The sequence below is a fragment of the Suillus bovinus genome (genome assembly GCF_016758785.1).
Source record: "Suillus bovinus strain UH-Sbo-P2 chromosome Unknown EDB93scaffold_16, whole genome shotgun sequence".
In the NCBI taxonomy this organism is placed as follows: domain Eukaryota; kingdom Fungi; phylum Basidiomycota; class Agaricomycetes; order Boletales; family Suillaceae; genus Suillus; species Suillus bovinus.
This window is the reverse complement of record NW_024542072.1, coordinates 124,495-143,366: the sequence shown is the minus strand read 5'-3', so window position 1 is coordinate 143,366 and position 18,872 is coordinate 124,495. Positions and strand designations below refer to the sequence as shown.

General features: G+C 44.3%; 7 protein-coding genes across 7 annotated transcripts; 6 read left to right on the top strand and 1 right to left on the bottom strand.

Annotated features, from left to right (window-relative positions):
* Positions 1–1,511: 1,511 nt before the first annotated feature.
* On the top strand, positions 1,512–2,880 carry EDB93DRAFT_1248743 (uncharacterized protein; the record flags this gene model as incomplete). Its single annotated transcript, XM_041452765.1, has 8 exons — positions 1,512–1,577; positions 1,641–1,708; positions 1,818–1,886; positions 1,934–2,017; positions 2,245–2,283; positions 2,333–2,471; positions 2,519–2,710; positions 2,770–2,880. The coding sequence occupies 8 exons, from the start codon at positions 1,512–1,514 to the stop codon at positions 2,878–2,880; spliced, it is 768 nt and encodes a 255-aa protein (XP_041309334.1).
* A 1,610-nt stretch (positions 2,881–4,490) lies between these two features.
* On the top strand, positions 4,491–5,287 carry EDB93DRAFT_1043841 (uncharacterized protein; the record flags this gene model as incomplete). Its single annotated transcript, XM_041444597.1, has 3 exons — positions 4,491–4,607; positions 4,674–4,964; positions 5,018–5,287. Coding segments are annotated over 3 exons (678 nt in total), but the record flags the coding sequence as incomplete, so codon positions are not given.
* Positions 5,288–8,241: 2,954 nt separating this feature from the next.
* On the top strand, positions 8,242–8,773 carry EDB93DRAFT_1102629 (uncharacterized protein; the record flags this gene model as incomplete). The annotated part of the gene is made up of 2 exons (XM_041447226.1): positions 8,242–8,551; positions 8,622–8,773. The coding sequence occupies 2 exons, from the start codon at positions 8,242–8,244 to the stop codon at positions 8,771–8,773; spliced, it is 462 nt and encodes a 153-aa protein (XP_041309332.1).
* A 2,661-nt stretch (positions 8,774–11,434) lies between these two features.
* Positions 11,435–11,617, bottom strand: EDB93DRAFT_1047138 (uncharacterized protein; the record flags this gene model as incomplete). Its single annotated transcript, XM_041444638.1, has 1 exon — positions 11,435–11,617. A coding segment is annotated over one exon (183 nt), but the record flags the coding sequence as incomplete, so codon positions are not given.
* Positions 11,618–14,063: 2,446 nt separating this feature from the next.
* On the top strand, positions 14,064–16,433 carry EDB93DRAFT_1248740 (uncharacterized protein; the record flags this gene model as incomplete). Its single annotated transcript, XM_041452764.1, has 10 exons — positions 14,064–14,388; positions 14,446–14,545; positions 14,700–14,799; positions 14,833–14,958; positions 15,012–15,213; positions 15,264–15,492; positions 15,544–15,673; positions 15,732–15,907; positions 15,963–16,059; positions 16,113–16,433. The coding sequence occupies 10 exons, from the start codon at positions 14,064–14,066 to the stop codon at positions 16,431–16,433; spliced, it is 1,806 nt and encodes a 601-aa protein (XP_041309330.1).
* Positions 16,434–17,008: 575 nt separating this feature from the next.
* Positions 17,009–17,865, top strand: EDB93DRAFT_1248739 (uncharacterized protein; the record flags this gene model as incomplete). The annotated part of the gene is made up of 2 exons (XM_041452763.1): positions 17,009–17,210; positions 17,267–17,865. The coding sequence occupies 2 exons, from the start codon at positions 17,009–17,011 to the stop codon at positions 17,863–17,865; spliced, it is 801 nt and encodes a 266-aa protein (XP_041309329.1).
* Positions 17,866–18,074: 209 nt separating this feature from the next.
* Positions 18,075–18,707, top strand: EDB93DRAFT_1248738 (uncharacterized protein; the record flags this gene model as incomplete). The annotated part of the gene is made up of 3 exons (XM_041452762.1): positions 18,075–18,197; positions 18,265–18,328; positions 18,394–18,707. 3 exons carry the CDS (start codon positions 18,075–18,077, stop codon positions 18,705–18,707), a joined length of 501 nt encoding a protein of 166 aa, XP_041309328.1.
* Between the last annotated feature and the right edge of the window lie 165 nt (positions 18,708–18,872).

Sequence of the window (18,872 nt, the reverse complement as noted above, 5' to 3'; positions counted from 1 at the left end):
CCTTTGTTTACATTTTGACAGATTGTACCCTCTGGTCATCAAAGACAAAAGATATAGCTGATCCTGAGGGTCCATTCAAGGGCTACAGTAAGTTACTGAGTAGTTTTCCCTTTGTGTGATGTCTCAATTGAATTACAGAAATCAAAGATTTGGTGCACCTTCCAAATTCACCATAGCGTCTTATCCTTGACAATCCTTTTACAGGTCATTTTTTGGCATAACGTACATATGCTATGCATGTCTGCCGCCAGGTTGATACAGTTGCTTCCCGACAAACATAATTTATTTGAATAGTAAAAGCAGATTACGCTGTGTACTGTGAAAAAAGCTGTAGCATACAATGTTACGCATGAAGTCTGAAGTGATTTCAGACTACAAGCTGATATATATCCCACTTTTAAGGATGAAACTTTGTATATCAGGAGTGCACATGCCGCTGATGTAATATCGTGATCGATGTAATGACTCGGAGTTGCTTCCACTGGCAGAGAATACTCCATATCTGCATAAAAGTTTTACTGTGCAGTATCTTTGCAAGTCTTGTAACTTGCACTTAAATTCCTGGATAGCGACAAGTGTCGGTTTTGCAGTGAGTGAAATGAGAGGGAATTTGAAAGAGCCCTAACCATAGTATGACTACATAAAGATGGACTCCAATGAGGGCAAGTGTTATGGTGCTCTGGCAGTACGTTCAATGCAACTTGCAGTTGACTTGATTTTGACTCACGCAAACCCAAGTCTATTGTGTTTGCTTTGCCTTCGTTTCTATTTCAACCAAGCTTGTCTTTCATTGGCATCAAAAAGTCTAGGGATCAACGCTCTGCAATACTGAAAGGTTTGTCGCTATGCCATTAGTTAATAGGGCTCACAACTAGCTGATTAAGATCGCAGTATCACTCCCTTGGATTGGTGTAGCTGCTTGTTGATGATATCACGTGCAAGTCACCACCAACTAACCCAGCATAGTTGAGAGAATGTCCTCACAGACTCGGACTGGAGCCATACCATGACTATGACCCAGAAATACTAGCACACCCTTCAAAATCCAATGATGAAGCCCGCAAGCACGCTAGTATCACTCATGGCAGACATTGAGTTGAAATATGTCATGCTTCAGCAGCAGTGCAAATCTTCCATGAGTTGTTGAAGCCGTATCAAGTAAGCTTTTTGCGACAGAAATATTTGAGTGCACAGGAATTGAGGAACTCATAGGCTCCGAAGCATTCTCATGCAGATTCCTATGCTCACAAATCATTCACTGTATTTTTTGGTCCCTACGGCATTTTAGCACCCTTTGCTATCACACTGATGCTAACGTTAATGCCCCAAATAGGGTAACTTTCAAGCAACATATATTATACTGACATTTTTGGCATCTTCCGAATTTGGTACTCGCTTACAGGCCCTGGCCAGCATATAAGATGCAGGCTGGTTAGCTCTCAGAACCCTCATCTTGCACCCTCTCCTTTGAGTTGCCCATTCAACCATCTTTCCCAACTTTCCCTGTCTCTATGTCCAACGACGAGCACGGTGCGCCACCTGTTGATGAACTTCCTACTTCGGAGGGCTTGGGCAGCGTCAAGGAGCGGCAGGCTGAGGCCAGCCACAATCAGGCAGTAATATCTGCACAGGCTTGACAGAAACGAAGAATCGCACACCTGGAGGAGAAACTATTGGCTCTCGAATCTGGGCGCGCTGCTAAAGAAAGGTATGACCCTCATTAGCAGTTGAGTTTGGTTTCTCACTGTAGTATAGGCAGACTAACTATTATGTGGCTCAAGGAAGAGCAATTATATGTGTTGTACTCTGTTTGATAGCCTTGAGGATCTAGTTGCCGAAAATGACTGGAGGTATGACGTTGAAGAGGATGCAGAAAATACCACTGAGTAAGTCCTTTCCTGGGTGTCTGAGCATTACTCACTGTTTTATGTAGTCAAAATCGCTTACAGATAGGCTACATGATGTTCACGAATACCATGTGGTGGTTTAAGAAGGCCATGGAGATGGAGTATGAAGAGTATGCACAAATGTTAAAAATGGTTAATTTTCATTATGTCAATTATTATCTTGCTTTTACTGAACTATTTTTCAGCTTTGGCAAGGGGCCGACACTGCTTGAGGAAATGATACCTCCAAACTGAAGGTTCTCGTTTCCAAGTGGGTCAACCGTGAATTCAAGCCAGAACCTCTGGTTGATCCAGATGACAAACATTTGCGTGGGTTTATTAACAATGTGTGTGGTAGGTTACTTTGTCCTTCGGAACTTGATTGGAACAATCCAATGTAAGTGGTGTGCTTAGAATATTGAGAAAAATCACTCACATGTCACCAGTGTAAAGGCAGGCATTCGAGATCGTGCAGATGGCTACATTGTAACTGACCTCTCCTTTCTGGCATTTTTTTATGCAAAATACACTGCGAAACCTGACGATCTGGAGGAGGGGCTATTCAAGGGGAAAATCCTTATTCAGGTATGTGGCCTAGCGATAGTCCAGAATTGATCTCAGTTGTTTTCCAGGCATACAAAGCAGTATTTATGTCGCCTTCCTCGGCTAAAGACGTCGATGGCAATGGCAATGGGATTGACATCATTCAAAATAACCGATGCGCTAGGAAATCCTTTGATGGACTCAAGGTCAAGAAACACGTAGTGCAGATCATCAATATGGTGAAAGTTACCCCTCAGTCAATTGCATACATAGTTTGCCAAGTAAGTTATAGCATTGGTCATATTGCTGGTATCTAAGTATCTAATAATCAAGCTGACAGGTCCAGTTTGCGCTCTCTTCCATCACTTCCTGGCAGTCAGTTGACGGAGACTTCGACTATGTCCAATTTTGGCAGACTGTTGTCGACTTCTTCAAAAGGCCTCCCAGTTGAGAAGCTCAGCACCAGGTAGACAGGCTCCTGGAGTGGTGGACTAGGTGCATTTTTGACTGTCCCAGAAAGCCTTAATTGAACTTTCTGTTTAGGAAGGTTTTTGGAAGGAGTCATCATGACGACCTCAGCCAAGGAGTGAAGGATAATATGTCTGTAAACGCCCTTGCAAGGCAAAGGGCAGCACACGACGATGCTGCTTTTGACTTGCCCTAGAACTTAAACGTACTTGAGCTTTATATTCATAATTTTGACCTAATGTCATATGTTTAAAATTTGCTTTGTGCGATAACATCAGCAAACTACTAATTTGGTGACAGGTTTCACACGAGTCACAAGTGCACACAGATCCACACAAGGTCTCACAGACATCACAGACATCACAAGTGTCACAAGGACAGCACTGGTAAACATTGAAACAATAGTGTGCAGGAGGAGTAAATCAAAACAGTATATACTAGTATGTAGTGCATAAATCAAGTATTACTGGTTATATCACATGTGAAATATTGATCAATATTTGTTAACAATAGTATGATAGTAGTATGACAGAACCTAACTTACAGCGCACTCAGGCTGTACCACGTCGAGGACTTGAACCCACAAATGTCAGAATACCACTTTTTTTCCTCTCAATATGCATACGCCCTACATTGAGGTAGGCCATTAATAGACGCATATTTGCAGCTTCAATGCGACGGCGGTAGAGGTCCACAGGTACCATATGATGCTCCAAGGTGCAATCCACCAGGGCTTTTTGAGCCTGGCACACTTTGCGTCTTGATTTAGCTGCCTCAAGGGCCAGGTCGGAGTTGTCATCCTCTTCATCGGCTTGGTAAAATGAGGTGCAACTTGAATCAAACTCCTGACAACGGCAGATAAGAAAGTGCAGAGGAAATTAGAGCACATATTAACTCACAAGCTGCACTCCTCCTGGAAAAACATCCTCCTCTTTGATTAAGCATGCCGATTGAGATGGCGAATGATTTGGAGGTCGTTGATTGTGAGCACAGGTGCAGCGGTGTGTTAGTGAGTAGTGATAACTTGGAAAATGATTCAAGTTGGAATACAATGAGCGCAAGGATCGAGAACAAGGTGTGGAATGGCAAGAACTTGAACAAGAAGAGTTTCTGGAACAGCGAGAGGGTGTAGAATAACGAGAAGGAGACGGGGCTAGAGGCTCCATATGATGATGAATGTTAAGTTGGAAGTGTGTGAATCTCGCATACCTTATGTCAATACCATCATTTCCAAAATGCAGCAAAATATTCATGAAGGAGTCCAGTGTAGCTCACCACCTTAGCCAGCCCCGAACCTCATGTCATAGCTCCATTTGCGATATGGTCGACATTTTTCAGTTTGCAGAGTTGGTCGAACCACATCAGCAATCCCTTGATCCTCTCTCTTCTCAGTTTCCTTCGGATCGTGACAGGGTTTTATATGATCCTGATCCTGGAGATGGAATGGATTTTGGCATTGGGGGAGACCACTTTGACACAGTGGGAGAAGAACCATCAAGTGCAGAGGAATGGTACGAGGGCGCAGGGACTTGTTACTTTCAGGACAGCACAACCTTCTTGGACATATTTGACACTGATGAGTATGCAGACTGCAGGAAAGATAATCTTTTTTATCCTTTTGCATCGAGGAACGAGTGGGAAGTCGCCGATTTTCTTCTTCAGTCCTCCCTCAGTATGGTGGCAATCAATGAATTTTTGGCACTCTCGATGGTATGTAATCTTTTGCGCTTGCACTTTTCCTTCTCCTCGCCCTCTTTTTGACAATTGCCCTTGCAGATTCGCGAACTCAAACTATCTTTCAACAATGCTAAAGAATTACGAAGCCATGCCGAGATGCTCCCCAAGGGACCGAGCTGGAAATGTCAGCTCATTACCTCGCCCCATAGCATGAAACACCCGATCCGACTATTCTGGAGGGATCCTGTTGAATGCTTAGAGAGTCTGTTCAGCAACCCCCTCTTCCATGACAAGCTCGACTTTGTCCCTCGTCGCGTGTACACTACTGCAGCACGGGTTCTGCGCATATATTTGGAGTGGCTGACAGGTGATTTTGCTTGGGATATCCAGGTACGTGCATCTGGGTCTCTAAAATTTGCATCATCTCACCATAGGCTCTGCAGAACCAACTACCTAGAGGCGCTACAATCCTTGGGACTGTACTATCTTCCAACAAAACAAACATCACCACTATGACTGGTGCCAGGGTCACTCATCCACTTCTTCTAGGCCTTGCGAATATCTGCATGCACACTCACACCAAACTCTCATCTAGGGCATTCCTACTTACAGCTCTCCTCCCTATCTCACAGTATTTGCACCCAAATCAATGGATGCGGGGCGTGCTTGGAGACTGCCTCATACATGAGTGTCTTGTCATTGTCTTGAAACTGTTGATGATAGCAGCCGAGATTGGGATCATGATGTCAGATCTGATTTTGCAGCCCATCACAGGCTACCACCACTTCTCTTGTGGAATCTCAAAGCTCAAGCAAGTCACAGGGAGAGTTCACCGTGATGTTCAGCGCTACATCATTGGTTTAATCGCTGGTACATGGATGCTGAACTCTGGAGGTACCACAAGAAGAAGATCAAAATGGATAAAGGTAAGTGTTTATCGCACCACCAGACTTCCTCGAATCTCATTATTTTTCAAGGTTATTTCCCGGAGTACAAAGCTCAAATGTCTCGAGTGATAAGCATCTCATTAACTGATGATCAGTGTGCTTATTTTATTATCAGCTCTGCGATGATTTGTTTACATTCCACACAGAGCTGAAGAAAGTCATCATACCCATTGCGAAATCAGCATATGACATCTTCCCAAAGGGCACAGTCACACGCAAGGAGGATATACAGAAGCACATCATCACAGCTGCCACTAAGCTCCTCAAGACTGGTGGTTACCTTCGTGTTCCTGACTCGTCTAACGTATGTGATCACTCCTCGCAATGTGGCTGCTCACTGTTTATTTTTTCTAGGGCAAATGGAAAAATTTTGTGTCGCAAGCTCTCATGGATGGCTGCCTTGCATTTTATTATAGCAATAGCAAGAAGGTGCTCAAAATACAGACGAATTTCACCACACAATCCCAACGAATGCGCTTATTCTCGTGGCCACTGTGGTATGCTGTGATTTATTTTATTTTCTGTTGCGAATCAGTTAATAGATGAAGGGTGTCATCTCTGGGTTTTCTGAAACTGGTACCGACAAAGTACCTGACCTCTCCGCTGAAAAATGTAGGAACAACTTAAACTCATTGCAGAAGTCTCTCAACAAACTGATGGACATTCCCGAACGTTGTGACGAGCTTGAAGATATGCTGGTGCTGTGGGCTCATATTGGGATGGGTGAGCTTGTTCATGGCGACTTGAGTGCAGGAGGCAGTGATTTGGAGGATATCAACATCATTTTATAATCTTGCATACTAGTTAGTACTCATGTTTTATGATCTATGACAATCAGCACAATTTATGCTTCCGGTACAAGCTTGCATGGTGTCCTACAAATTACATAAACTTATACAGCATGTCTCATCTGCAACATGTGTCTCATCTGCAGACTCCTAACAGTGTGTTCTGTTTGTCAGTATTGTGGTGCTTGTATGAGTTGTGAATCTTGTGATGCTTGTACAGTCTGTGATAGTTTGTACTACCTTGTGACAAGACTGTAAAGAGGGGACTTCCTTGTGTGCCTGTGAACCTTGTACAACCTTGTACAAGTACCCACTAGTTTGCTGATGAAGGATATTACATCTGCAATGAATCTTTTTCGAGTGAATGATTTTAAACTACAACTTCTTGAGACTGGTGTGAATGGGCCATCACTAATGTATGAGGGGGCCAAACAGTAAGTTCCCTGTCGGATGGAGGAGCTACCTCACCAAGATTTCAAATACATACATATGGAATCACCCTTTAGAGCGCACAAATATGAAATCGCTGTGATGTATGACGCTGCATGCATTATCTGCCACTCATTAAAGGCTTGCAGTTCAAGATGTGAATCATGAATCACTCTCCTTGTGTTCTATTCCCTGAGTCAATGGAACATATGGTGAGCTTTGTCTTGTCTGTATTTCCTAGTTTCATAATAATAAGCCATCACAAATGGATGTCAGTGCCAAATGGTAAAATGGTTGTTGGGTGAACAAACTATATAGCTGAGATCTCAAAAGCACACATACGAAATCTCTCCCTTTGAAGCACATAAATACGGAATCGTGATATGCGTGACACCATGTGCATTATCTTCCGGTCATTGAATGCTTGCAGTTCGAGGTGCAAAAGATGGATCACTCCCCTTATGTTCCACACGCTGAGTCCATGAAGTAGAGGATGTGCTTTGTACTTCTCCATGTTTTTTTTTAGTTTCGCAATAATGCGCTGTCATACATCAATGTTGGTGCTGATTAGTAAGATAGTCGCCGAAAGGACAAATTGTATAGCTGAGACTAGATATTCAAGGTGGAATATGACTTGACTGTTGCTCGCTCGTTGACATGCTCCGGTAGCCATGCCAATGTAGTGTTTCTTCCCATGGATTTTGAAGTGCAATATATAATATGATCATTGCACACTTACATAAGGTTGAATGGCAACTTGAAGTCGAATATAGGTTGATTGTTGTTTGCTTGCTGAAAACCTGAACACATCTTTGCATGGATCTCCAACTGCAGTTTACAATACCACTATTAGATCATTGAAGAAAATACCGTCAAAATTTCAAGTAGCACACACTTTGATTGTCACTTGCTTTGGTGAGCACATAGTTGTTCTCTGGAAGATGTCGGCGCTTTGGGACCACCCTGGACATTGACCAGTAATTGATGAATATCCCCACATTTCAAACAAGTGGTATCAACGTAAAAGTAAAGTGAACATTTTTGTGATTCACTCCATGAATGTACCTCAGCTACTGTACAAACTTGATGTTTCTTCACACGGATAGCCAACCACATCACACAAGACAATTCTTAGATAACTGATCAAGATGGCATTAAATTTTTGAGAGCGACGAAGAGTGATATCATTGTTACTTGCTTATCGCCAGTTTGTTCTCTCGAAAGATTCCAGGTTCCATGCTTAACTTTGACATTTTGTACTTTGCTTGCTACATGGCTATTAGTGCTGCCGTGGTCCGGTTCAGTCCAGTTCAGAGGGTCTTCGACAAGAACCGAGAACCGGACCAATGGTCCAGTTCGGTTTTTTTGTGGTCTGAACTCAAACTAAACCAAAAGAATTTCTGTAGGGACAGCAAAAACAATTGATGAAATACTAGTCTACACATTGAGTAACTACTCTAATAACATTTGTGTGTACTCCTCTGCCTCTGTAGCTGCTGAAAGATGTCCATTATGGTAAGCAGCCTTCATGAAAATGATTGGCCGTGCAAACTTGCTCCCAGGGGACTGGATTGGGGAGCAGCCACCAAAAACGCGAATGAAGGGCAAGTCTGTTTTGTGGCATGGGCAACAGTTGTGGTAGGGGAAGGTGCAGCAGTAGGTTTTTGGATCGTGCTCACAGGCTTCTTGCCAAAGTCAAACTTCAGTGGTGCAGGTGTGGATGGGGCAGAAGTTGGGGCAGCATTGCTCGAAGTGGTACTAAATATCGATGGTGGGTTAGCTTGTGTCGATGTAGATGTTGGCATCAAGGAAGGTAGTACACTGGGTTAATTTTGCAAAGGGGAATGGTGCTGGTTTGCCGGTTTCCATGCTTGATGCTGCAGGTGCAGGCGTCGACGGTGCAATTGGCTTAGTGAAAAAGTCCAGTATGGAGGGTGTAGATGACGTGGTAGGTGCAGTGGTGGTGGTTATTTGTGGAGTAGATGAGGTAGGGAATAGGCTGGGTTTATTGGCAACAGGAGCTGAGGGTACCTGAAGTGTAAGGTTAGTATCAAGTCAAAAACTTCAAAACAATTTGAATGAGACAGTTGATAGGAAGATGGCTTTTGCCAGTGACAAAAAGGACACATGCACATAATTATAGAGCCTGACTCAAATGAGATTTTTTAAAAAAAAATTAAATTCAGATGCACATACCTGTAATTTGTGGGTGGACAACGGCAAGATGGAGCTGAGTGATGGTTCAGTCCGGATGATTGGTGGGACACAAATCAAAGGTGCCTTGAAAAAGAGAGATAGAAAGTCATGTGAGAAATTGATTGATTAGTACTTACCTTGAAAAGGCTGAAGGTAGCCTGATTAACCAATAGTGCAAATCCCGAAGACAGCAGTTTGATGTGGAGACCGACTTTGTCGCAGTCAAAGTCAAAGTCAAAGTCGATAATGGTTCGGAATGGTTCAGCAAGGCCAAACCAGAACGGGACCGTTTGGGAAGACCTAGAACCGAGAACCGTTCTCCAGTCCAGTTCTGGCTGATGTGAGAACCGTGGACCGAACCGCAGAGAACTGGACCAAAAGTCCAGTTCAAACCATAGTTCTGGACCGGACCGTGGCAGCACTAGCTGTTACAAGAACATCTAGACGCTTGGGCCCCTACCATTTTTCTCCTAATCCTCCTCGTATCAGCCCTCGCGTCATACCCTTACCCCGACCTTACCCTTGTCATACTTGTCATCCTTGCATTCCCTTTCACTCTCTACCTGTCGCTTCAGCAGAGCCAGTACATCTGGCCGGATCTGTTTGCTGACGAAGCATACCCATGCTCCATTCTACCACCTGACTGATCCTGTGGACAGTCCCCTTACCCTTACCGTCCAGACGGTAACCTATGATATGATGCATGATGCATCCCCTTTGCCCATTTCCCTTTCTTGATCTCTGACTCAGTGCGCAGTCGCACATGCGACTTATACTTAACTCCGCAGCTGCACGATTGTGCCCCTGCACGTTTCACTTCTTGTTTTGACCTTTGACTCACTTTCTTATCAAGCACGTTCTGGTTCACCCGTGTCTCACCCCGAACGTGCCTTCCTTTTATGGTTATGCCCTTTATCATTTACTTCACTTGGTAGTACGAGTTATCATCCACTAATACGCCTCCTATCCTCTATATAAACTCGCTACCATGTACCATATTCCTTAACTTGAATCTACTTGGTTCTTGACCTCCTACTCTCACCAGAGTGATCCTTTCTGCCTAGCCAGCAGTCTATATTCTATCTTCTTATCTGCTCTTCGCGGATAAGTCCTTAGTCTCGATTTTTACTCATCGACTTCATCAACGAGCAAAGCCCCTGCTAACTAGTCGGACTTCCGTCCTTCTAATTAACGACGATCTTACGATTAACCTTCGGGTGTCGTAAGTCTTGGCAGATACAGCTCATCGTCTAGCATCCGCTTGATGTAAGCTACCCGATTTGGACATAGGCGTCAAATCTTACTTGCCGAAGCCTTGCCAAGTAAGACCCCTAACCTTGGGCTAGCCCAAGGACGTCCTCAATCGTTGACGACACATGCTCTGTTTGAGCGTCGCCAACAGATACCATCCAAGTTGTAACACTAGCCAGTGGCTATTATAATTCATCCAGTTTGAGTATCTGACTTCGCTCTATTTTTCCTTGAAGCTTGATTTTGAGGGTTGCGGGGGTCTTTTCCTGATCACAGACTTGTGCGGAGAAATCAGGAACTCTCTGTGCCTCTATAAGGTCAAACATGCCATTGTAACGATTGGTGGCAGAATTATGTAGATGCCTGTGATTGTGTACTATATATTGATATACATGACATTCTAATTTGTCCCTCAGTTCACTGATGCAAAGTGGAAGCAAAATGTATTTTTCATGTCATGCGCTCGGGTGAATACATTATCGTGGTCAGGAAGACATGGACTTTCACTCTTACAAGTAAAATTGTTGTGAAAGTGACGGAAAATTGGCTTGTCAAGGAAATACATCCAGATTTAACAGAAGACACACATGTATGTCTTCCGCTGAAGTCAACACATCCTTGTACCCTTGAAAGCCACGGGTTTTCAGTCTTAGCTTGGATATTGTGAACCTTACCAACAGTATGACACTTTTGATTCATGTCAGTCAACCATTAGCTTTTGTTCCACATCAGGAAATCTCGAGTTTAACTTTTACTCACTTTTATCCGACTTTTCGCATCAAATAGTACGGAGGCGGAAAAAAGTAGAAGTTACTTTTTCAATTAGATCTCTCTACTTAAATGTCACTTATCCTCCACTTATTTGAACTTTTATTTCTGAGATTCGCTTAAAAAAGCAGACTAAAAGTTGTATTACTGCGCTCGTGAAAAGTATGAAAAGTGCGAAAAGGATGAAAACAAGAAGAAAGTTGAGTCAGTAGCTTGTGACGAGAAGAATTTACGTAGATGGTGCATTAATATGATATATATCTTAGATGCGCCGGCTTAGAGCATGAAGATGTTCGAGAATATGCGAAGAAAAAATGCAGGAGTCATTCTGTTAAAGTACAGTAGTACTATGTCAGTCACTGGAGTATGGAACAAGGAAAAACCACTCACAGAGCATTGCCCGCTCCCCACCAGCTGCGACACCTTCCTCGTTCGAGCCTTTGCTGCTACCATCTGCCGAGCTCATATCTTTCACAAACACATGTGCCATAATAATTGTGTCTGCTGTATATTTCGGGCCACGCCTCAGAATGGACAGGTAATAGTCTCGAGTGAACGATCCCCAGTTCGACTCAGAAAAGGCTAGCTGAGCGCTGCTTTCCTTACCAGTAGCTTTGTTGAGTCTGTGGGGGGTTTTGAGAGCCATGCCCTTCTTGTCCTTATCTGCAACTAACTTGAAAGTGTTTGAGCTGTTAAAATTAAATTAACGATTAGTTTGTTTTCAAGCAAGTTTAGGGATAGGACTCAGTACAGCAACAGCGCAAGCAGCAATTACCCCCTCCATCTGCATTGAAGGCAGAGCACTTGTATCAAGTGCAGGTACGTCGACAAAGCCAATGAATGTGTTAAGATGGACTGTCGCAATCATTTGCAATATGAAGATGGAGCGGTAAATCTCGGAGGTCTTGCAGGTATCGGGGTCCGCAAACAGAAAGGCGTAATCTTTGAGAAGGGAGCATGCTATATGTACCATGGCTTTCTCTTGGGCATCTGAGTCTGTGTCATCATCTGCTTCATCATTGTCGTCATCATTTTTGTTCACAGATGACAAAAAATTAGAAACAAGCGCGATCGCGGTAGAACCAAAGTTGTTCCACCACATACATAAGCGCTGGGTGGCCTGTTTCAATGATGGTCAAGGTGACAAATATACGTACAGTTAAGGACAACACGCCCATGATGGGGCCCTTAAGTTGGACCTTGTGCTCTATTCCTGGGTACATTGTAGCAAATATAGCCTGCAGCGCATGCAGTAAATCAGGGGCCTCGATCATCCAAAAATCAGGCTAGCTACCCGCCCAAAGGAGAACAGTCGGAATGAATTGCCTGTGCCATGCACCATTCTCTAACATGATCAGTGGGAGGTCTGTGTTGCGCCACTGGTTTCCCGTTTTTGGCTTCATTGCCATGTCTGCCAGCATTGACTCTGACACAGTGGGAACAACTGAGGTTCGCATCATCGAGGTTTGGGAAGCCGTCTCTGATTTAATCTTCTTGGCTTGAGGGCCAGGCCTGGGTGGCGCCTTCAGTTTCTCAGAAGCTGTCACACTTGTCTGTGTGGTTGTCAAGGTAAATGTTTTGCCAAATCAAGAAGTCACTTACCGTTGCTGTGGTGCGAACCAGCTGCAAAGCGGCCTTCTCAGGAGTAGCTTCGATCTCATCAAAGGGTTCCATGACATAATCCACATCATCAAACTCGACTTCTGAGCCATCCTCATCTCCAGCTTCGTCCGACTCAATCATGAGCTCTTCGATCTTCCTCTTGCGGATGGTATGTGGTGTCGCTTGTTCTAATGCAAAGCTGACAATTTCCAATTGTTTGCTGTAAGGCAAATCAGCAAAGGCAGTGCCAGCCAGCGGCATTTGTGAGTCGTCGTTACTAGTAGCCTGAGGTTCCTTGCCGACTGTAAGTACAAATTTTGTCAATCATAACTAGCTGTGACTTACCTGCACGGCAACTTTCTGACTTCCCTGTTTTGCATTAACAGCTGCATGCTCTTCGGAGTCAGAACCATCCTCAATTTCAACAATTATCTGAAACAGACAGTAAGCAAATGTTTCATCATCAGCTGCAACTTACCTTCATGCCAGCTTTTCCTTTCCCTTTGCTTGTGACAGCAGCTGCACGCTCTTCAGAGTCACTGTTGCTCTGATTGTCGTCTGAGGCATCAGTATAATCAGCGAACCCAGAAGTCTTTGCTGGTGTAGGCAGTGGTTCTGTTGCACTGGAAAAAGTAGTTGCTGCCGTTGCGCTGGACAGCTTGGAAGTCGTTGAGTAGGAAGTTGTCCCACTCAGAACAGAGGCGGCTCATGAGGATTTTTGCTTCGAGTCTGGTTCAACTTTATCACGCCAGTTATTAATCTGCCCAGACAGGCTAAATTTCTTGCTTCTAAATTTTAACGTCAGGTTTAGAAAGTAAAGTGTTGATTTGGTGAGTATCAGCATGATGGTGTGAGATGGAGATGTTACTGACACTAAGTTTCCTTTCTGGTCATGTGTGTCCTCACGCAACAGCACGTTCTTTACTTTTCTCTTCCCCTTTGGGTTTGGCTCAGCCTCATCGCCTGCTATGTCTGTATTGTTGTTAGTAATGCCTATCAAGGTAAGTGGCATTTATACTCACTGCTGGTCTCGTCTCCTGATTCCACGCAACTATTTGAAGGGATGTCATCAGTAGCCTTCTTTTTGACTGCCTTTGCATGAGGCTTTGGCTTTATGGGTGCCACCTTTGATACTGCTGCTGCCTGCTCTACTTCCATCGAGGCCTCTATTGCTCCAATGCGATCAATGCCGTGTTGGGCAGCTTTTTCCTGAGCTTCCTGAGCTTCTTTGCTCTGCCGATTATCCTCAGCAATTTCTTTGGTGGTATGCTTTTTCTTCATAGTCTTTTTCAGAATATCACCAGGGTGCTTCCCTTTATTAGACTCATGAGTAGAAACCATAGCAGAAAGAATAGAGGCAGTGGGAGACAGCTCAGATGCCGGGAAGGAAAATAGACTGGAGACCAGGATTAAACACTTTGGTAAGTGCCCGAAACACACTTTTCTAAACTCAGACAAACAGCGCTGTAATACTTTTCAGGTCACTCTACTGTCCATTCCAGTATGCCATGTCACATGTCGAACCAGGGTTTAATACCCTTCACATTCCTTGCACGAAACCAGGCTGCAACCGCTGGTTCAAGAACAAGTCTGGTCTTACACAACATACAAACACCATCCATTCAGTCCTTTCCAGCACCGCACCCTCACATCCGCTTCAGTCCGATCAATCCCCTTCACCTTGTTTTGATGCCGATATCAACCCTGAGCAATATGATGGCACCAACTTGGACAAAGAGTACCATGCTGCCACTCCTGGTCCTGCACAACCACCTGCAGAGTTCTTTGGTGCCGGTGACCGCTTGTATCGAAATTATCACCCTTACTTGACTGGTAATTGTCCTTCACTTTTCGCATTTTCTCTATCTGACACATCATCAATTTCAAAAGCTTGTCCATGTGATTCAGAAGGGAGCTTCCTTCCTCCTGGCACTCCACCTCTACTGTTGTCGGACAAAGCATTCAATGACTGGACTCCCTACTCTGATCGGTTAGAGTTCAAGCTCACCGACTATATATTTACCACCCGCAGCACAGATTGACTCCCTGCTTGATATATGGGCAGCTTCGCTAATCTGAGGTGGTGCTACTAATACTGGTGCGCTATTTACAGACCACTGCCATGTCTACAAGACCATTGACAGTACTCCTTTGGGCAAAGTGCAATGGCAGTCATTCTCGGTCAAATACACTGGAGATCGCACAGTTGACGACACCGCACCATGGATGGAAGATAGTTATGATGTTTGATTCTGTGATCCTCATCACGTTGTTCAGAATATGCTTGCTAACCCTGATTACGCCCTGGAGATGGATCTGCAGCCTTACCATGAGTTTGCGACTGAAACAGATGAGCGCCAATGGCAAGACTTTATGTCTGGTGATTGGGCTTGGAATCATGCAGTAAGCTGTCCCCTTCCTTTTCACGCTGGTCGGTTTAATTAAGAACTAAATAGGATCAAATTTCTGATGATCTGGACACTCATGGCTCGACGTTCGTGCCTGTCATTCTTGGCAGTGATAAAACCACTGTATCAGTTGCAACTGGGCAGAACGACTATTACCCACTATATGCGTCAATCGGAAATGTTCGCAACAATGTGCGCCGTGCTCACCGTAATGCAGTTTCTGTAATCGGATTTCTAGCAATGCCAAAGAGTGAGTTTCTCTCTATTTGCGCATTGTTACTCATCTCACAATGCATAAAGCAACTAAACAGCATGCTAAGACTGCAGATTTCCGCAATTTCCATCACCAATTATTTCATTCATCAATTTCGTACATACTGAAGAACTTGAAGCCCGCAATGACGAAGCCTGAAGTTGCACGCTTTGGCGATGGTCATTATCGCTGTGTTATCTATGGATTAGGCCCATATATTGCTGACTATGAAGAACAAGTGCTGCTTGGATGCATAGTCAAAAATTGGTGCGCTAAGTAAGTAGTATTCGTCACTTTCTTGTTATGTTAATTCTAAATCTATAATAGATGTCTTTCAGATCGCAAGAGTCTTGACGATGACAGTCTCCGACGCTCAAAAACACATACTGAGGCACTAATCGAAGAATGTGACCATTTGGCACTCTGGGACGAGTTTGGAATTGCCGCCCAACTTGTGGTAAGTCTGGGAGTGTCATGTTTACTACTTGACAATCAGAATTGATTTATCTGTATAGCCATTTACGAATGACTTTCCCCGTGCCGATATACATGAACTCATTGCGCCAGATCTTCTTCATCAAATAATCAAGGGGGTGTTCAAGGACCACTTGGTGGTCTGGGTCGAAAAATATCTCGTGCAGACGCATGGACAAACACAGGCCGATGTTATTCTGGATGACATTGATAGAAGGTTCGTCACATATCATATTAACCATGGATTCAATATTTAGTAGTACCTCAAATAGAATCGCAGCAGTTCCTGCATTTTCAGGACTGCGCAGATTTCCTCAAGGACGCAACTTTCAACAGTGGACTGGAGACGATTCAAAGGCGCTTATGAAGGTATTTCAATTTTTATCTGGTTTTATTCAAGACTCTTGACTAACAGCATATAGGTATATTTGCCAGCAATCGAAGGCTATGTCCCAGTCGAAATTGTCCGCACATTTCATGCTTTCCTCAAATTTTGTTATCTTGTCCGTCGTAATATTATCACAGAGAAGACACTTACAGAAATTGATGATGCGCTCGCTCGATTCCATCAGTATCACGAAATCTTCAAGTCCTCTGGGATGATTCTGACATTCTCACTCCCCCGACAACATTCGATGAAACACTACCATACTCTTATTCGACTTTTTGGCGCTCCGAATGGACTTTGTTCCTCAATCACCGAATCCAAACACATCAAGGCTGTGAAAGAACCATGGAGATGATCGAGTTGCTACAAAGCGCTTGGCCAGATGCTTGTGACCAACTGTCACAACCCAAATAACGAATAAATGCTTGGGCAGAGACTAGGACTCGATCTAAGGTTATCAGACAAAGAGAGAAGAGCAGGTACGTCTTGGATTGCTACAGTGTAGATACAAGAGGTTTGAACTAAGGAACTATTGACCAAGACATGCTACCTATATACAACTATTGAAACGGAGATTGAAACTGAGTTACAACTACTAGCCAATCATATAAATAGAAAAGGGAATTGTACCATAGAACATCGTAGAATATTAAAGAAGCATCCCGTGACCATATCTTATCTTATCTAATCTATTCACAATCAAAGAACTCGTCTTCTTCATCAATCACATCAAAGACACGTGTCGTGGGCGCTAAAGGTATTTCGGGAATGGTAGACGCTTTCAGAGTAGGGTTAGGGTTTATCTTAGACGCTTTGTATTGACGCTTAGGAAGATTCAAGAAAGAATAATGGTTTGTTAACGGTACTCGTGACACCAACCAACGCCTGGACAAATTGACTGCTTCATGTCAAGATTTTCAGGCTCACAGAATGCTTAACGGCACCTGTCTATCTTCTGTCATTGCGGCGCTGAATTCACAAACCCCCACTGAGGAGCATCACAATACATACCAACAAGAGCCACCTGCCGCCATCTTGCCTGCTGGACTCGGAGAAGATGGGGGCACAGACTTTGAGGTTGTCGATGACCCAATGTCAGTCCTCACACATGTAGAACTCGCTAATACACCACGTAAGTACAGCTGTGTTCATCAATTTTCATTTCACATACTGAGAATGAGTACATAGAAGGGACAAAGCGTGCACAATGCATTCCAGAGCTTGGTGCTGAGCTTAATGTTCCCCACCTGGCCGAGCTTGTTCAATGGTTCCTTTTCGAACAGTCTAATCCCTATGATGCTCGTGACCCTACCGAAATCACTCTCTTAGAGTCCCCATACTATCTGGGTCGAATTTCAGTATTTAACTCTGCATCATCGACATTTCATGCACCCAGTGACCTTAGTGGTGTTGGTGGCATGAAGCGCAAATATATCCGTGCATGTACCTTATGGAGAAATGAATGTGCGCGCAATGATTGTGTTTTTGTGATTACCGATCCAGACAATCATGGGATGGGAGGCATGGATGTTGTGCGTGTTATGGCGTTCTTCTCCCTTCGACACCACGGCAGACGAATTCCATGTGCAGTGATCCGCTGGTTCAACCGAGTTGGTGATGCACCTGATCCTGACACTGGTATGTGGATTGTCAAGCCAGCTTTTTCTGCAAATCGCACCCCACACTTTGCGGTGGTTCATATTGACACTATTTTTTGTGCGGCTCATTTAATTCCAGTCTATGGTACAGCACCGCTCTCACCTAGTGATGCGGAGGTTCGGTTCTGAACCGCGGTTCGAACCGGACCTTTCATGGACTGGACCATGGTCCAGTTCAATGTTCAGAGTATAGGCTGAACTGGACCGATGGTCCAGTCCAGCGTTCAGCATTCCTTGAACGTGTTGAACGTGTCCGAACCTTTTTGAACTGCTTCCATTTTAGGCTACTCACACATACAAGATGACATCACCCACACACGCAATACACTGAACATGACATGATTACTCGCGACTTTTTCGCTTGGAATCCGATTCACAAGGACCATGCCACACTGGCAAGGTCCGTGAAGGTTTGTTTGCCTACCACTAACCCAAACATTACAAAGGAAGAACCTGATAAGGTATGGAGACTTTGGTTAATTTGGTTTAGTGCTAATGTATTTGTTAACGGGTCGTTTTTTTTTCTAGGGTAGCTACATGAATTGTTTGGCACTCATGAACTCGATGGAAGTTAAAATGGATCAAATTCAAGGTAAGCTCAACTCTCTTCAAGCTTTCCCCCTCACAACATGGCTGACCAGTGTGGTCTGGGTGCAGATGGAACTCTTCTCGACGCCAGTCAAATCCGATGGTACAACAATCCCGACGATGATACTCCACTGCCTGTGCTTCCCGCTCAGGCACATCGCTCAACTCGTATCCCATGCCCTGCACCCAAGCTTGTTGACCCCAACAACGCTGTCTTGCGCAAACGCAAGGCTAGCAGGTCAGTGGTCACGAGTGAGGGCTCTGAGGGGGAAAGTGACTGTGAAGGAGACCAGGATAACGGGGTAACTACGGATGCAGCTACTGACATGGATCATGAGACAGATATCGACGGCATCACCCCCTTCGAGCCTGCTTCACAGTAGTGTACCAGTACTCCTTACTACTAGCTATAGTACAATCGAGTATATTTACAATGTGTTCGATGTTCGAACGCTGAACCGGACGTGAACCGGACGCCATGAACGCGTTCATGGCGTCCGGTTCAGCGTTCGCAAAATTTGTTGCTGAACCGGACCAAACCGGACTTC